The sequence below is a fragment of the Carcharhinus amblyrhynchos genome, chromosome 1 (genome assembly GCF_965287045.1).
Source record: "Carcharhinus amblyrhynchos chromosome 1, sCarAmb.v2.hapA, whole genome shotgun sequence".
Taxonomy (NCBI): domain Eukaryota; kingdom Metazoa; phylum Chordata; class Chondrichthyes; order Carcharhiniformes; family Carcharhinidae; genus Carcharhinus; species Carcharhinus amblyrhynchos.
This window is the reverse complement of record NC_137324.1, coordinates 73466706-73485889: the sequence shown is the minus strand read 5'-3', so window position 1 is coordinate 73485889 and position 19184 is coordinate 73466706. Positions and strand designations below refer to the sequence as shown.

The 19184-nt window shown below is 42.3% G+C and overlaps 1 protein-coding gene across 2 annotated transcripts in view; it reads right to left on the bottom strand.

The window, feature by feature from the left end:
• Window positions 1–19184, bottom strand: part of LOC145341935 (phosphatidylinositol-3-phosphate phosphatase MTMR7-like) — an 84933-nt gene that overhangs the window by 49866 nt on the left and 15883 nt on the right. The window contains exons 2-4 of one of the 2 annotated variants that reach the window (XM_080187012.1): window positions 12358–12480; window positions 4307–4469; window positions 2107–2264 (exon numbers count right to left, since the gene is read on the bottom strand). In XM_080187012.1, the coding sequence (XP_080043138.1) occupies window positions 2107–2264; window positions 4307–4469; window positions 12358–12480 (444 nt within the window). Of the gene's footprint in view, window positions 1–2106; window positions 2265–4306; window positions 4470–12357; window positions 12481–19184 lie in introns of those variants that run through there. The other variant, XM_080187019.1, reaches the window with a different exon arrangement.

Here is a 19184-nt window from a genome sequence, read left to right as displayed (position 1 = left end):
AATAAGGCTCGGTCCCAAGAATGACTTGAGACTCTCAGCAAGTACTTTGTATAAGTGACACTGGCATTTTTGTCCAAAATTAAAATTGACCTCTTCATCTCTAACTGCATACTGAAATTACTGTTTTTACTTCTGGACTTGTCAATTTACTGAGCCGATTCTCAGACATTTCCTCCTATCTCCCTTGGGAACATGAGCCCACCACCAAACATCAAGCCAAGGTTTCCAGGACGGTCAGTGACATCAACACCTCTGGTGATCTTCCTCCACAGCTTTTAACGTCATAATTCCCCAACCCCATAAAGTCCGCTTCTACCTCCTTCCCAAAATCCAAAATCAGGCTGCCCTAGTAGACCCATCATATCAGCTGTTCCTGCCCCATGGAACTAATTTCTTTCTATCTTAACTCCATCCTCTCCACTTCCTCTCCTTCCACCTACATTCATGAATCATCTGATGTCCTATGCCATCTCAACGATTTCCAGTTCCCTGACCCTAACGGCCACCTCTTCACAATGGGCGTCCAATCCCTCCATCTCCTACCAAAATGATCCAAGGGCTTGCCACTTTTTCGCTAAGCAGAGGCCTGAACAGGTCCATCCATCACCACTTTCCTCCCCCGGCTGAACTTTTTTTGTCACTAAATAATTTCTCTTTTAATTTGTCCTCCATTCCAAAAGGAATGGCTATGGGTATGCACTCGGGCCCCAGTTACACCTGTCTTTTTGTGGATTATGTGGGAACATTTCCTGTTTCTGCCAGCTCCAGCACAATGCTACCACAAAACACATCTTCCCCTCACCACCCCGTCAGCATTCTGCAGTGAATACTTCCTCTGTGACATTTTGATTCATTCCGTCATGCAGAACTCTCCATCATCTTCCCACAACACCTTCCCTTGCAAATGAGGAAGGTGCAACACCTGCCCTTTTACCTCCAACCCTCCGTCATCATTCAAGGCCCTAGGCACTCCTTTAAGGTTAAGCAGTGTTTCACTTGCAGGCCCTTCAATTTGGTCTACTGCATTTATTGCTCCTAAAGTGGACTTCTCTATGTTCCCAGACTGGGTGACTGCTTTGTAGAACATCTTTGCTCAGTTTGCAAGCATGACCCCAACCTTCCTGTTGCTTGACATTTTCTGTCCTTAGTCTGCTGAAAGGCTCCACTGAAGCCCAATGCAAGCAGGAGGAGCAGCATATCATCTTCTAGTTGGGCACATTTCAGCTTTCAGACCGAGTTTGGCAACTTTAGATAGTGACCTCTTTCCTCCATCTTAAGCCCATTCTAAAAAATTTCCCATACACGTAGGTAAGGGGAATTAGTGGGATAAATACGTGGGGTTACAGGGATAGGGTGAGCGGTGGGTCTGGTTGCAATGCTTTGTCGGAGAGTCAGTGCAGACTTGATGGCTGAATGTCCTCCTTCTGCACTGTAGGGATTCTATGATTCTGCGCAACACCCACTCCCCCAAAGTTGCAATCTTTCAGTCACAGCTATACTTTAAAATCCAAGACATTCTCCCTCCTTTTAGTTCTGACGAAGTGCCAAAAAGACTTGAAGTGTTAACTCTCCTGTCTCTCCTTACAGATACTGTTGGACCTGCTCAGTTTTTCCAACATCCTCTGTTCTTATACTGATGAAACTGTTCATTTCACCTGCTTTCTCACTCTGGTGTGCATATTAGAAAAGATATGTTAAAGCTATGATTTGCATCCTTCTTCATTCTTTTCTACTTCCTCGTAACTGACTACATAAAACATGTTCCCCAGATGGGAAAGATCCCTGGGACTCAGCCAAGCAATTTTTAATGTCAAGAATCAGCTTAAAAATACGGCTGCCTTCTAAACACTACTGCTAAATATTTGTTATTTTATACTGCAAGATAAGTCTAATACATTTCACTAAATTCCCTCTTAAAGTTTGTTTTAAGTGGTAAGGTACAATGGATTTTCTTTAGAATAGTTTTACTCTACTGAACTGACAACAGCTTGAGTTTCATTTCATTAAACCTCAGCCTGTAGGATTAATGTTGCCTCATTTAATATGCTAAAATTTAAAAAGTTTAGAAAATGTTACATATGTGATCATTTATATTTCTAAACTTACCCCATAGTCTCTATTCACATGAGAAACTTGCCACAAGCTATTAGGGACACCCATCCGATTGTATTCAGCCTTGAGATCAATCAGATTCCAGCCTCGCTCTCTCTCATTTTTTTCTTGCTTTGGGTTAAATGAGAAGCAATACAATTCTTCATACTTTACTGAAAATATTGCAAAGACAAAACCATTACTAAACTTTTAGTTTCTGTTGTTCTTCCAGTTTACCTTCATTTTTAAGCTTTTCAGCACAAATCATTAGATCAGTCAAAGTTGCAGCTAAGTATTCCAACTCATAACTTTAAAAGATACTGTCAACAAGGAAAATAAACAAGTATAGCAAGGAAAATCAATACCAGGTTATAATATTCTCACTCTTAACTTCTCTTTAACTGCTGACCAAAATCCATAAGACTTTGAGGGAGTTTACTGAATATACACTGCTCAATGGTATATGTCCTACAATGAGCAAACATGTTGAAGCATGAAGCACTATAAAATGGCTTTGGCATGCAATTTTATTATATCACATCAAAAGTACCCAACATCAATTTTTTTTTGTTTAAAAATATACTTGTGGAGCTGCCCTGTTGTCATGGTGAGCCAATGAATTGTGTGGTACTGTACTGAGCTATTTTAATACTACAAGGAAAATATAATAGAAAAAATGCAATATGTGGAAACCTTTATTTACTTCGAAATCAGTCAGAGGACAGATTCAGAAATGTGAAGCACTTACAGAGAACAACATGTTTAGAATGCATATCCAGATAAGGCGGATCCACACACTTACAATCATAATACTGATACAAGTAAATGTGTAGAACTACTTGATTGTAACTGTACAATTTGCTCTCTGTTTAGCAAGTAGTGATGCAATTGCCCTGTTTTAATATGCACAAACCTGGTTATCCCAATTTACTGAATACAATAGGATTCCAATGCAATCAAAAGATCCAGGGACATACAAAACATTGGGATTTGTAAAATACCCAATGTGCTAGACATAAGGTATTAAGCAAGCTTTCCAATTTGTCTAGTGATAAAGTAAAGGTCACATATCTGCAGACTATGAATACAAAGATTTCAGTTGTGTACTTAGTTTTTCATTGAAATCGCATTTAGATTATCACTTCAAATACAATCTTCCAGTTGCATCTCGTGTGCATTGCAACAAAAGCACCAATTACAAGCAGACACATGGAAGACCCAGTTAGCTCATTTCATCTTTTTTAAATTTTTATTTATGGAATATGATCGTCATTGGTAAGGTCTGTATTTATTGTGCATCCCCAATTTCACTCAAGGAGGTGGTGAGCCTCAACAGTATTATGGGATCATTAAAACAATATTCCTTTGAGGCATTATATGCCAAACAAGTTAGATTTTATTTTGCCTAAAAATGTCAAGCTAATTTTTATCTTTTATTTTATACAAACTATTTTTCAATACTACACAAGGATCCAAATTATAGTTCATCTGAAAGACAAACGTAAAAAGAATGAAAATTAACATAATGAATCAGGGCACGCAGAAAGTGAAAATTCACACCATATATTCCACCATTAAGTGGAATTAAAATTTCAACTCATTTAAATATTGCTCATACACATCCATTAGCATATATACAAACCTAACAACTGGAGAAGCTCTTGAATTTTCAATGTGACTTACAATATTGCCATAAAATACATTCAAAGACATTTTAAAAATGCAGGTCCCAGCGAGGACGTATTTTTGAAAACACTCAAGCATAGAGATAAATGGTTAGAAAAATGGCTTTCGTGTTGCGCCTAAAATGTTCATAATTTGAAACAAGATTTGGAGAATGAACAGTTGCAGGAAATTCAAATATGAGGCTCAATAATTTAGAATAGGAACCAATTTTATAGGTTGAAATGCATCTGAGCAGTAGGATCAGAAAGTGATTGCAAAGATTAAGGAGTAACTTACTTGCACCATAATTCTGTAATCTCTTCGCCTGCATATTTGGTTTTGAGCTTGTTTACACTGAGTACAAGTTTGAAAAAAATTCCAGGTCAAAGTATTTATTTTATTTATCTCTTCTCAAGTGATTTTCTAACACGACATTGGCTTGAAGAAGGTTATTTAAATCTTAATTCAGATCTTGATCAAATCCAAGAAGGTTTTGTGTTCAGTATCACAATTTCTACTCAAACCATATTGACCAACTAGAAAAACATACCTGGGCGCGATAAACGAATTAACGAAATGTAAATATCATGGCAGTCTCTTTCTTGTGAAATGATAAACTGGATGACCTGGAAGTTCTTACAGCGAATAAGCAGAGGACAACCTGTTGCAGTTGTTGCTTGCTTTTCCACACCACAGATCTGACTATGAAGTATCTAATGGAAAAAGTAAATAAGCCTTACTTATCTATAAAACATCTGTTGCCCTTTTTTAAGAAAAATTTGAATAGATATGTATATTCTGTCTCAGAAACTAACCAACAAAAAAGTAGCTCTTTAGTTTTCATTTTCCCTTCAACAACTGTGCCTCTGAATTTAGTTTAATTGAAAAACCTGAATATTCCATTTTTGCTTCCTACAACAAAGTCATCAACATACAAAGGGTGTATAAAGGCCTTGTGCACCTTTAGACTTTAATAACTTTGGATGTGTCCATGATAGAAATCTTTTCATCCAATAGTTAATTGAGTTCTTATCTGGAGCATTTTCCTGTAATGGGCAGTGAATTTTCTTGTAACCGCATGGATTTCAATTCTCCTAATCATAACACACAATTAATCTTTTCTACTACTATCGACATTGTCAATCAGCAAAGCATTGAAACAACATTAATGGGCGAGACAGTGGCACAGTGGTTAGCGCTGTTGCTTCACAGCACCAGGGACCCAGGTTCAATTTCCAGCTCGGGTCACTGTCTGTGTGGAGTTTGCGTGTTGTCCCAGTGTCTGCATGGGTTTTCTCCAGACGCTTTGGTTTCCTCCCACAGTCTGAAAGACCCGAACAGGTGCCAGACTGTGGCAATTAGGGCAATTTCACAGTAACTTCATTGTAGTGTTAATGTAAGCCTTACTTGCAACTAATAAATTTAATTTTAACAAACTTTGAATTCTGCTTTCATATGTTTTTTAAAATTTGCTTTATTAAGTTACTCAAGTTTAACGTTGCACGAGGACCTTACAAATATCCTGTATGCGATGAAAAGCTGAGACCCCAGTACAGATACTTAGCAAAATCACTTGTCATATTCCACCAGAGAATGAACCTGCACTCCTATATTTTTTCATCTACCAACTAACAAATTATCAATCCATTTCACAAGGTTACCTCCAATTCCTTTGTTTTTGCTAGTAACCTTAATGAATGCCACATAGACAAATCTATAGATTCTCCCCCATTCACCATGCTAATGACCTCCTCAAAAAACTTGAATAGTCAAACATAACCTAACATTTACAAATTCTCTTAAATCTCTTAGATCAACGGTTACATGTCCAAGTGGTGACCAGAGGATTTTCATTTCACAGCAACTTCTTTGAACATAAGAACATAAGAAATAGGAGCAGGAGTAGGCCATCTGGCCCTTCGAGCCTGCCCTGCCATTCAATAAGATCATGGCTGATCTCTCGTGGCTCAGTTCCAAATTCCCGCCCTCTCCCCATAACCCTTAATCCCCTCGCTTATCAAAAACCCATCAACCAGTGTCTTAAAAATATTTAGCGAGGCAGCCTCCACCACTTCAACGGGCAGAGAATTCCAGAGATTTACCACCCTTTGAGTGAAGAAATTCTTCCTCAACTCCGTTCTAAACCGCCCCCCCTTTATCTTGAGGCTGTGCCCCCTAGTCCTACTGTCCTTTCTGAGCGGGAAGAGTCTCTCCACCTCTATCCTATCCATCCCATTCATCATCTTATACGTCTCAATGAGATCTCCCCTCATTCTTCTAAACTCTAACGAGTACAAGCCTAGTTTATTCAGCCTCTCCTCATAGCTCAACCCCCTCAACTCCGGCATCAGCCTAGTAAACCTCCTCTGCACTCCCTCCAAGGCCAAAATATCCTTGCGTAAGTACGGCGACCAAAACTGCACACAGTACTCCAGCTGCGGCCTCACCAATGCCCTATACAGCCGCAGCAAGACCTCCCTACTTTTATATTCAATCCCCCTCGCTAAGAAGGCCAGCATCCCATTCGCCTTCCTGACCACCTGCTGCACCTGCAAGCTGGGTTTTTGCAACTCATGCACAAGGACCCCGAGGTCCCTCTGCACTGTCGCCTGCTGCAGTTTTTCTCCACGTAAGTAATAATCCTTCCTACCATTATTCCTACCAAAGTGGACCACTTCGCACTTGCCAACATTAAATTCCATTTGCCAGTTCCTGGCCCATTCGCCCAGCCTATCTAGATCCTTCTGTAGACTCTCCACACCCTCCGCGCAATTTGCCGTTCCACCAATCTTGGTGTCATCAGCAAATTTCGACACCATACACTCGGTTCCCTCCTCCAGATCATTGTTGTGTTAATGCAAGTGCTAATGCAGTGTTAATGCAAGCCTCATTGTTCCTGTGGAGCAGAGTCGAGAGGCAGCGATTTTTGGGCGTGCGAGGAGGCAAAAACAAGGTATATTTTTCTGTTTATTCCGTTTAACTTTTTATTTTTAGTGCTAAGTCGCGAGTTTCGGCGGTTTTTTTAAAATTAGTTAGAAACCGGAAGTCGTCACTAGGACGCTTACCGGTAGTTGTAGTTTTTTTTTCTCGTGCCCCTAACACTATAAATTAGTGCAGAGAGGATTCCCGATTCTCTACACTGGTAGAGAATCCCACCCTTCCACCTCCTCTAACCTAATTATAAGTGTGAGGGAAGTTTTTTTTTTATATTTTTACTTTTCTGCTGGTAATTGATTCAGGGATGGCAGTTCAGGCTGTAAGCTGCATCTCCTGTGGGATGTATGTAGTGAGGGACTCCCACAGTGTTTCAGGTGATTTTACTTGTGGGAAGTGTGTTAGATTGCAGTTTCTGGAGGAGCGTGTAAAGGAGCTGGAAGGGGAATTAGAGGAGCTCCGTATAATTCGGGAAGTGGAGCAGGACATAGAAAGGAGTTATAAGGAGATAGTCACTCCTAGGAATAAGTCTTGGGTCACTGCCAGGAAGAGGGGCAAAAAGCAGTTGGGGGGACAATCCCCTGGGGCTGTTCCCCTCCAAAATAGGTTTTCGGTCCTGGAGGCTACAGTTGAGGAGAAATCAACTGGGGATAGCCAAAGGGAGCAGGTCTCTGGGGGTGAGCCTATTGGCAAGCCTCAGGTGGTTAGGGGTAAGAGATTGGGCCTCGTGATTGGGGACTCCACAGTTATGGGGACGGATAGGAGAGTTGGAGGTAAGGGTAGGGACTCTGGGCTGGTGTGTTGCCTACCAGGGGCTGGGGTCCAGGATGTATCGGACAGAGTATTCAGGACTCTTAGGGGAGAGGGAGATCAACCCCAAGTTATAGTTCATGTGGGGACACATGACATAGGGAGATTAAGGGAAGGGGATATTAAGCAAAGATTTATGGAGTTGGGGTGGAAACTAAAGGCGAAGTCAGAAAGAGTAGTTATATCTGGGCTCTTGCCTGTGCCACGGGATAGTTTAGAGAGGAATAGGGAGAGGGAAAGTTTGAACTCGTGGCTGAGGGGATGGTGCAGGAGGGAGGGGTTCAGGTACTTGAGCAATTGGGGCTCATTCTGGGGAAGGTGGGACCTCTATAAGAGGGATGGTCTACACCTGAACCAGAGGGGAATCAATATCCTGGGGGGTAAATTTGCAAAAGCGATGCAGGAAGGTTTAAACTGATTCGGAGGGGGGGAGGGATAGTGAGGAAAGGAGGTGAAAGTGAGGGGGGCATAGTTGGGGAATGCAAGGCACGGCATAGTGGGGGTGGGGCGGAGCAGGGTTTGAAATGCGTGTACTTTAATGCGAGGAGTATTCGCAATAAAGTGGATGAACTTGCAGCGTGGATCAGTACCTGGGACTTTGATGTTGTGGCCATTTCTGAGACATGGATAGAGCAGGGTCAGGAATGGATGTTGCAGGTTCCGGGGTACAAATGCTTTAGTCGGAGTAGAGAAGAAGGTAGAAGGGGGGGGTGGGGTAGCATTGCTAGTCAAGGACTGTATCACAGTGTCGGAGAGAAAGTTTGATGAGGACTTGTCAGTTGAGGTAGTATGGGCGGAGATTAGAAATAGGAGAGGAGAGGTCACCCTGTTGGGAGTCTTTTATAGACCTCCTAAAAGTTCTAGAGAGGTTGAGGAAAGGATTGCGGAGACAATCCTGGTTAGGAGTGAAAGTAATAGGGTAATTGTTATGGGGGACTTTAACTTTACGAATATTGATTGGAGTTGCTATAGTTCTAGCTCGCTAGAGGGGTCAGTGTTTGTACAAAGCGTGCAGGAAGGTTTTTTGTCTCAGTATGTAGACAGGCCAACTAGAGGTGAGGCTATATTGGATTTGGTGCTGGGAAATGAGCCAGACCAGGTGCTAGACTTGGAAGTTGGTGTGCATTTTGGTGATAGTGACCACAATTCGGTTACGTTCACCTTAGTGATGGGTAGAGATAGGCATGAACCTCGGGTCAGCAATTTTAGCTGGGGTAAGGGCGATTATGAGGCTATCAGGAGTGAATTAGGAAGCATGGATTGGATTAGGGGATTACAGGGACTGGGAACGTCTGAAATGTGGAGTTTTTTCAAGGAGCAGCTACTGCGAGTCCTTGATAGGTATGTCCCTGTCAGGCATGGTGGATTTGGTAGATCTAGGGAACCGTGGTGCACTAAAAGAGTTGAGTCGATGGTTAAAAAGAAAAAGGAGGCTTATGTTCGGATGAGATTGGAGGGCTCAGATAGTGCACTAGAAAGCTTTAGATTGGCTAGGAGGGAGTTGAAGAGTGAGTTGAGAAGGGCTAAAAGAGGACATGAGAAGACTTTGGCTGATAGGATTAAGGAGAATCCTAAGGCGTTCTATAGGTATGTCAAGAACAGAAGGTTGGTCAGGGCAAGATTAGGGCCAGTTACAGACAGCAGGGGGAAGTTGTGTGTGGAACCGGAGGAGATTGGAGAAGTATTGAACCAATATTTCTCTTCGGTGTTCACGCAGGGGGACATGAATATAGCTGAGGAGGACATTGGGTTGCAGGGGTGTAAAATAGACAGTATTACGGTTGATAAAGGGGATGTGCTGGAAATTCTTGAGGGGCTGAAAATAGATAAGTCCCCTGGTCCGGATGGGATCTACCCTAGGATTCTCTGGGAGGCTAGAGAGGTGATTGCAGAGCCTCTGGCTCAGATCTTCAGGTCGTCATTGGTCTCTGGTGTAGTCCCGGAGGATTGGAGGATAGCGAATGTTGTCCCATTGTTTAAGAAGGGGAACAGAGACTTTGCCGGGAATTATAGACCGGTGAGTCTTACTTCTGTTGTGGGCAAGGTTTTAGAAAAAATTATTAGGGATAGGATTTATAGTTATTTGGAGTGTAATGAATTGATTAGAAATAGTCAGCATGGTTTTGTAGCGGGTAGGTCGTGCCTTACTAACCTTATTGAGTTTTTTGAGAAGGTGACCAAGGAGGTGGATGGGGGCAAGGCAGTTGACGTGGTATACATGGATTTTAGTAAGGCGTTCGATAAGGTTCACCATGGTAGGCTTCTGCAGAAAATGCAGATGTATGGGATTGTGGGTAATCTAGGAAGTTGGATCAGGAATTGGCTATCAGATAGGAGACAGAGGGTGGTGGTGGATGGTAAATATTCATCATGGAGTACAGTTACGAGTGGTGTGCCTCAGGGATCTGTTTTGGGGCCACTGTTGTTTGTAATTTTTATTAATGATCTGGATGAGGGTATAGTTGGGTGGATTAGTAAATTTGCTGATGACACCAAAATTGGAGGTGTGGTAGATTGTGAGGAAGGGTGTCATAGTCTGCAGGGAGACTTAGATAGGTTGCAGAGCTGGGCCGAGAGGTGGCGGATGGAATTTAATGCGGAGAAGTGTGAGGTAATTCACTTTGGTAGGAGCAACAGATGTGTCGAGTATAGGGCTAACGGGAGGACTTTGAATAGTGTGGATGAACAGAGGGATCTAGGTGTGTGTGTACATAGATCCCTGAAAGTTGGGAATCAAGTAGATAAGGTTGTTAAGAAGGCGTACGGTGTCTTGGCGTTTATTGGTAGGGGGATTGAATTTAGGAGTCGCAGTGTAATGTTGCAACTGTACACTACTCTAGTGCGGCCGCACTTGGAGTACTGTGTGCAGTTCTGGTCCCCGCATTACAAGAAGGATGTGGAGGCGTTGGAGAGGGTGCAGAGGAGGTTTACTAGGATGTTGCCTGGTATGGTGGGGAGGTCCTATGAGGAGAGACTGAGGGATTTAGGGTTGTTTTCGTTGGAAAGAAGGCGGCTAAGAGGGGATCTTATTGAAACATATAAGATGATTAGAGGTTTAGATAGGGTGGATAGTGATAGCCTTTTTCCTCGGATGGAGAAAGCTAGCACGAGGGGGCATGGCTTTAAATTAAGGGGGGGTAGCTACAGGACGGATGTCAGGGGTAGGTTCTTTACCCAGCGGGTGGTGAGGGATTGGAATGCCCTGCCTGCTGCGGTTGTAAATGCGTCTAGTTTGGGGGCGTTTAAGAGATCTCTGGATAGGTTTATGGACGAAAAGGGATTGGTATAGGCTAGTGGGTCATTGTTTTTGTAACTGGTCGGCGCAACATCGTGGGCCGAAGGGCCTGTTCTGCGCTGTAATGTTCTATGTTCTATGTACTTATGACACTAATAAGTAAACTTAAACTTAAAAGTTCTCTGTCACTTAAGATATATACAGTAATTTTCCAACAACTGATTTTCCAACAACAGGCAGTTGACGTGGTATATATGGACTTTAGTAAGGCGTTTGATAAGGTTCACCATGGAAGCCTTCTGCAGAAATTGCAGATGTATGGGATTGAGGGTGATTTAGGAAATTGGATTAGGAATTGGCTGGCGGATAGGAGACAGAGGGTGGTGGTTGATGGTAAGTATTCGACATGGAGTTCAGTTATGAGTGGTGTGCCTCAAGGATCTGTTTTGGGGCCACTGCTGTTTGTAATTTTTATAAATGATCTGGATGAGGGTATAGCTGGGTCGATTAGTAAATTTGCTGATGACACCAAAGTCAGAGGTGTGGTAGATAGTGAGGAAGGGTGTCTTAGTCTACAGGGAGGCTTGGATAAGTTGCAGAGCTGGGCCGAGAGGTGGAGGATGGAGTTTAATGCGGAAAAGTGTGAGGTAATTCACTTTGGCAGGAATAATGGATGTGTAGAGTATAGGGCTAACGGTAGGACTCTGAATAGTGCGGATGAACAGAGGGATCTAGGTGTGTGTGTACATAGATCCCTGAAAGTTGGGAATCAAGTAGATAGGGTTGTTAGGAAGGCATACGGTGTCTTGGCATTTATTGGTAGGGGGATTGAATTTAGGAGCCGCAGCGTCATGTTGCAACTGTACAAAACTCTGGTGCGGCCGCACTTGGAGTACTGTGTGCAGTTCTGGTCCCCACATTATAGGAAGGATGTGGAGGCTTTGGAGAGGGTGCAGAGGAGGTTTACCAGGATGTTGCCTGGTATGGAGGGGAGGTCCTATGAGGAGAGACTGAGGGATTTGAGGTTGTTTTCGTTAGAAAGAAGGCGGCTGCGAGGGGACCTTATTGAAACATATAAGATGATTAGAGGTTTGGATAGGGTGGACAGTGATAGCCTTTTTCCTCGGATGGAGAAAGCTAGCACGAGGGGGCATAACTTTAAATTAAGGGGTGGTAGTTACAGGACGGATGTCAGGGGTAGGTTCTTTACCCAGAGGGTGGTGAGGGATTGGAATGCCCTGCCTGCTGCAGTTGTAAATGCACCTAGTTTGGGGGCGTTTAAGAGATCCGTGGATAGGTTTATGGATGGAAAGGGTTTGGTTTAGGTTAGAGGGTCATTGTTTTTTAACTGGTCGGCGCAACATTGTGGGCCGAGGGGCCTGTTCTGCGCTGTAGTGTTCTATGTTCTATGATGCTAAATTGGCAGGTCTGTAGTTACCTAGTTTCTCCCAACCTCCCTTCTTAAATAAGGGAATGCATTTACAATTTGCCAATTCAAAAAGGTACTATTCTTAAACCAAGAAAGCTGTGGAAAATTGTGACTGAAGTACTTGTATTTTTCTAGGCAACAAAGAAAACCTTGAAACTGCCATTCAATTCTGTAAAAGTTAAGTGTAACCTACCCAGGTTTCTTTCCGAGATTCAGACAAATGTTCCACAAAAATCAAGTGTGTTGCCGTCAGATACAGTGAACCAACCGATGTCTTCTTCGAGGAGATTCGATCCAACAAACGGACATTTTCAACCTACAAACATGAAAAATACACTGCATTGAAATATGAAGTTAACAAGTAACAGTAACTTTCATCAATCATAGGAGAACTCAGTCTATCGGTTTGACTGATTCCCCACCTTAGTGGTGGGAAGCTCCTAGGAATGAGGGAAGAGAAGGTTGATGATGTTAGGTACATGGACTTCCAAAAGGCATTTGATAAAGTGCTGCACAACATACTTGTGGGAAAAGTTATTGTTCATGAAATAAAAGGGACAGGAGCAACATGGCTGCAAAATTTGGCTAAGTGACAGGAAACAGAAAATAGTGGGTTGATGGACATTTTTCAAACTGAAGGAAGGTTTGCGATGGAATTCCCCAGGGGTCAGTGTTGGAACCCTTGCCATTCCTGATTCATATTAATGAACCAAACCTTGGGTTACAGGGTGCAATTTCAAAATTTTCAGATGACTGGAAAATGGGAGGAATTGTGAACTGTGAGGAGGCTAATGTAGAATTTCAAAAGAACATAGTTTGGTGGAATGGTGAACAGTTTTATTTTATTATTCATTTGTAAGTCATAGGTGTCACTGGCTGACCAATATTTATTGCTCATCCCTAGTTGCTCTTGAGAAGTGCTGGTGAGCTGTCTTCTTGAATTGCTGCAGTCCATGTTCTGTGGGTCGACCCACAATGCCATTAGAGAGGGAATTCCAGAATTTTGATTGAGCAACTGCAAAGGAATGGTGATATATTTTCAAGTCAGACTGGTGAGTGGATTGGAGGGGAACTTGCAGATGGTGGTGTTCCCACGTGTCGGCTGCCCTTGTCCTTCCAAATGGAAGTGGTTATGGGTTTGGAAGGTGCTGACTAAAGATCTTTGGTGAATTGTTGCAGTGCATCTTGTAGATAGTATACACTGCTGCTACTGAGCACCAGTGGTGGAAGGAGTGGATGTTTGTAGATGTGATGTCAATCAAGTGGGCTGCTTTGTCCTGGATGGTGTCAACCTTCTTGAATGTTGTTGGAGTTTTGGACATGTAATTATTGCATTTCAACTAAACATGGAAAATAGTACAACCTTTTACAATAGACTAAAATAATAAATATTTGATGAAGGTGCATTCCACCAAATTTCAAAAGAAACAATTTCAACAGTGGTTCAGCGCATTGGAGCACCCCATAACACATTGCATAAGAACATAAGAACATAAGAAATAGGAGCAGGAGTAGGCCATCTGGCCCTTCGAGCCTGCCCCGCCATTCAATAAGATCATGGCTGATCTGTCGTGGCTCAGTTCCACTTTCCGGCCCTCTCCCCATAACCCTTAATCCCCTCTCTTATCAAAAACCCATCAACCCGCTTCTTGAAAATATTTAGCGAGGCAGCCTCCACCACTTCAACGGGTAGAGAATTCCAGAGATTCACCACCCTTTGAGTGAAGAAGTTCCTCCTCAACTCCGTTCTAAAACGCCCCCCCTTTATCTTGAGGCTGTGCCCCCTAGTCCTACTGTCTTCTTTGAGCGGGAAGAGTCTCTCCACCTCTATCCTATCCATCCCATTCATCATCTTATACGTCTCAATGAGATCTCCCCTCATTCTTCTAAACTCTAACGAGTACAAGCCTAGTTTATTCAGCCTCTCCTCATAGCTCAACCCCCTCAACTCCGGTATCAGCCTAGTAAACCTCCTCTGCACTCCCTCCAAGGCCAAAATATCTTTGCGCAGGTGCGGCGCCCAAAACTGCACACAGTACTCCAGCTGCGGCCTCACCAATGCCCTATAATCTACATCACCATCCTGCTGGTATCTTGGCTATACTTCCTACAAGACACGTCAAGTACATTCCCACAAGGAAAGGAGAAAAAAAATTAAAGGCAAGATACAATAATGTGCGGGTTGTTTGTGTACTTTGAGCCAGTGAGTACACAGAAGAATACCTGACAGTAGCTCACCAACAAATTGTACAGAACAAGCAGAAGGTGAAGAGACACAGAACAAGCAAGCTGGATTGTGTGTGAAAAACACGTTTTAATAATTAGACAATCAGCACAATATCAGTTCAGAAAATACTTCCACAATTCCACAAAATTACTACCAATGCGAGAAAAGAAATGCTGCAGTTGCTTTTGTGACCCAATGGCAAATGGGTTTATCTCAACTTAGACTGACAGATTGGGCTGAATACAAAAAACTTTGAAAGCACAATAAATCAATCCCACACACCACCCAAGGAGTTAGTTCTTTGTGAAGTACAACCAACTTATGTGCTGATCAACTTTGTTGTTGATAAAAGCTACACTTTTCACTTGGAATTTTCTCAAGTGTGTATGTTGATTTCTCAAAATGGCCCCTCAGAACAAGGATACCACCTGTTCTTTCACCTAATATTAACGGCAGATAAAGTTATCATGAATATTATAAAACACAGTTAAAGGATAAGAAAAAAAGTCATGGCTTGCAGCAACAGAGAATAAATATTTCTGCAAGCAGACGAGAATGAGATACATTAACAGTGAGAAGAGATTTCCATCATTCTTCTAAACAAGAGCTAGAATCATGCTGGCTAGGTCCAGAACTGTACAAGCAAAATGCAGGATAAAGTTCTTCTTACACTGTTCCAACAAAGTGTCAAGCCCATAACCCCTTCGTCCGCCAGTGTAATGTTTTCTGTTTCCCACACCAGCCACTGTTATGCTGTCTATGGGTGAGATTTTCAAAGACGTGCTATGAATTCATGCTCATTAGAAACTAGGTCAAACTGCATACTTATTTTCCACCAGTCCTTCATAGCCAACAAACAGAGTTTCACTTTAGTTTGGGCTTTATTCAGACTCTTTTGGTCAGAGTGTATGATTGCCAACTCTGAACCATCTTTTCCTCAGTTCTGTTATTTTAATCCACAAAAGAGAACAGAGTAAAATTAAATTGTAATGCTAGTAGAATGTCATATATTTGGAGAAGAAGACTGAGGTTAGAAGGAATTTATTTGTACACGAACCCCTGTCAACATCCGGGGGTTACCATTGACAAGTCATATAAATGCTGTGGCTATAAAAGTAAGTAAAAAGTCTGACAACACCAGGTTTTAATCCAACCGATTTATTTGATAGTAAACGCACAAGCTTTCGGGGTTAGTCCCTTCGTCAGGTAATCGCTAAACAGTCTGTGCTTTATATGCTCTGTCTGAGGCCAGAACTCTCCATTCACCTGACGAAGGGGCTAACCCCGAAAGCTTGTGTGTTTACTATCAAATAAATCCTGGTGATTAAAACCTGGTGTTGTCAGACTTTTTACTGTGTTTACGCCAGTCCAACGCCGGCATACCCACATCATGGCTATAAAAGTAAGTCAGAAGCTGGCAATTCTGTAGAGAGCAACTCATCTCCTAGCTCCCCAAATCCTATCCACCATCTTGAAGTCTTAAATCAGATTGCAATGGAATACTTTCCATTCGCCTGGATGAGTGCAGCTCCAACAACACTCAAGAAGCTTGGCATCATCCAGGGCAAATCAGTCTGTTTGACTGGCACCCCACCTTAAACAATCACTCCTTCACTCTAGATTAACATGAGCAGTAGTGTTACCATCTGCAAGATGCACTACATTGGTGGCAGTGACATAGTGGTACTGACACTGGGTTAGTAAACCAGATACCCAGTGTAATGCTGCGGGGACCCAGATTCAAATCTCACCATGGCAGATGATGGTATATGAATTTAATAATAAATCTGGAATTAAATGTCTAATGATGACTATGCAACCATTGTCAATTTTCATTAAAAAAAACCCACATCTGATTGACTAATGCCCTTTATGGCAGGAAATCTTCTGTCCTTCCCTAGTCTGACTTATATGTGACTCCAGACTCACAGCAATGTGGGTGACTCTTATGTGCCTTCTGAAATGGCCAAATAAGCCACTCAGTTTACTGCTAATTTGTATGTTCATATAATGTTGACAGTAAGAAGTCTCACAACACCAGGTTAAAGTCCAACTGGTTTATTTGGCAGCACTAGCTTTCAGAGTCTCAAGCTCCTTCATCAGATGAGTGAAGACTTGTGTTCGCAAACAGGGCATATGCAGAAACAAACTCAATTTACAAGATAATTATTGGAATGCAAATCATTTTTCTTCACCATTAATTCATATGTTCGCATGCAGCAACTCACCAAGGCTCCTTCAATAACACCTTCCAAATCAGACTACAACCACCTAGCACAAAGGCTGCAGATAAGTGGAAAAGTCCATCATCTGCAAGTCACACATTATCCTGGTTTGGAATCAGAGCACCATTCCTTCACTGTCACTGGATCAAAATTCTGAAAGTTTTTTCCGAGCAACATTGTCGGTGTACCTAAAGCGCATGTACTGCAGCAGTTCAAGGCAGCAGCTCACCGCTACCTATTCAAAAGAAATAACATATGGGCAATAAATTCTGCCTGTCCTGCAATGCCCACACCCTTATAAATCTCATAATTGTAACACAACATTTCACTAGTTTCACGATTATTAATATTTCAAGAATAAAATGTTAAAAAAATGAAGTTTATTTATTAGTCACAAGTAGGCTTACATTAACATTACAAGTAAGTACTGTGAAAATCCCTTAGTTGCCACACTCTGGCGCCTGTTCGTGTACACTAGGGGGGGAAAATTAGCATGACCAATGCACCTAACCTGCACATCTTTGGAGTGTGGGAGGAAACCAGAGCACCCAGAGAAAACCCATGCAGTGACCTGAGCTGGGAATCAAACCTAGGTCCCTAGCACTGTGCCACCGTGCTGCCCCATTAGTAATTAAAGTCTTATTAGTAATTAAAGCGTCCACCTTACAAGACTCCATAATTTATTTCTCAGTTATCAAAGTTCTTCTGAGCACAGCAGCAGGAGAAAATCAGCACTGCACAACTTTCCGACTATTCCTGATGACATCGACAAAGGACCATTGCCCTCTGGAACACACCCAGTAATACAACAAAAAACAAAGAAAACTGCGTGGAATGTTATGCCGGCCTCAAAATATCAGATGCAAATATATACATAAGATAGTGCTGGATTTTTAGTGTCTCCTTACCAGATCTTGATTCAGAATTCTAACAATATCTACTTACACTACTTGCTTCTTCAGCCTCTCTTTTATCAAGAAATTCCTAATACTGATGGCAATAAAGCAATGTGTCTTGCACTAACCATCTGATGTTCTAGCCCAGGGCATTATAAAATAATGTACTGTTGTAGTGGAGAATTTCTTGTTTCCGAGCTGTGATGGTAAAACTAAACCAAGTTTGCTTTGCAAAAGCAACTAGCTCTTATTATCACAAAACTGCATGCAGTATATGGCAGAGTCTTGGAGACAGAGAGCAGTCCCTACAAACTGCTGATTCTATACCAAGACCGCGCCTGCCACAAGAATCAGTTCCGTAGTTATACTTTTTCTTATCAGTGTACATGTTCAATTAGTAATACAAGCAGTAATACATCATCAATTGCATTAGGATCCGGCGACCTCCGAGACTCCTCTGTCTCATCAATAATATCATTATCTTGTCCTTTGAAGGAACAGAAAGGTTCCGTGATCTCTGACCATATCTTGTTTTCTGATTAATAGAAGGTTCTGTGATTCTGACGTTATCTCGCGTCACTCCTCCAGCCCTAAGTTATGTGGAGTCAGCCTTATCAGGTTTTGGCCTTCTCTGATGTTCGTCATGTCTTAGGTTATTCAGAGTCAGTTTTACAGGGGTCTGGCAATTTGGAATAGCTTGGTCAGCTCTCCTTTATACCAATTACTTGACCATTTTTCCCATCATGCCACTGCTTCATTCGTACACTACCACATTCCCTCCTTTTGTCATATCATGACAACTGAGTAAATAGGTATATCCATGACCTGATAATAATTCATTTACACAAGGAACCCTATCCCAAATAACAGTAATAGTAGCAAAATAAAAACCTTAAAGATCCAATCGAATAATCCATGACCCAACCATCCTAACCAACTCGGTGGGTTATAATCATAAAATTCCCGGCCAACCTCTTGAAGTTGATCAGCCTGCCTCTTAATGTAGCCGGCCAGGTTGGTGATACTTTCAGAGGCATCTGGGATATAAGTACAGCATTCCTGACCTACAATGGCACACGTCCCCCCCTGCGAGGCTAACAGATAATCCAAAGCCAGTCGATTTTGTAATGCCACAGTCCGGACACCCACCAGCTCAGCTGAGACCTCGGCCAGTGCCTGTCCAGTTGTCCTGGCTTCTGCTGCTGTTGCATTTGTCAGTTGTTCCATTATAGGCCATACAATCATGAGCCAGTGTCATCCAGGGTGTCGGGGATGTATGTGCCCACGAGCTATTGGAGGTTATATTCCATACCCCGGACCAATCATGAATAAACAGACCCTTGGTAGATGGATTTGCTATTGGTCCTTGTCACTCAGCTGTAAGGTTGCATCTATTTTGCCCCATCAACTTTCCTTTCCCTAATTTACTAAACATAGGGAACCTCGCACATCATTCGAGGAGATAATAAGGGAAGGTGGAAGCAAGGCATGATTATAAGTAGGCTGGCACCAAGCTGAAAACCTAGTCATTTCATAGCCAGCTGATTTCATTTTATCATATCTCCCCCCGATCCCTGTTCAGTTTTGACATAGAATCCATTCAACTATTTCTGCTATATAGAATGGGAGGGATTGGAGAGGTATTCCTTCTTTTGAGTGGACGGGGATGTGG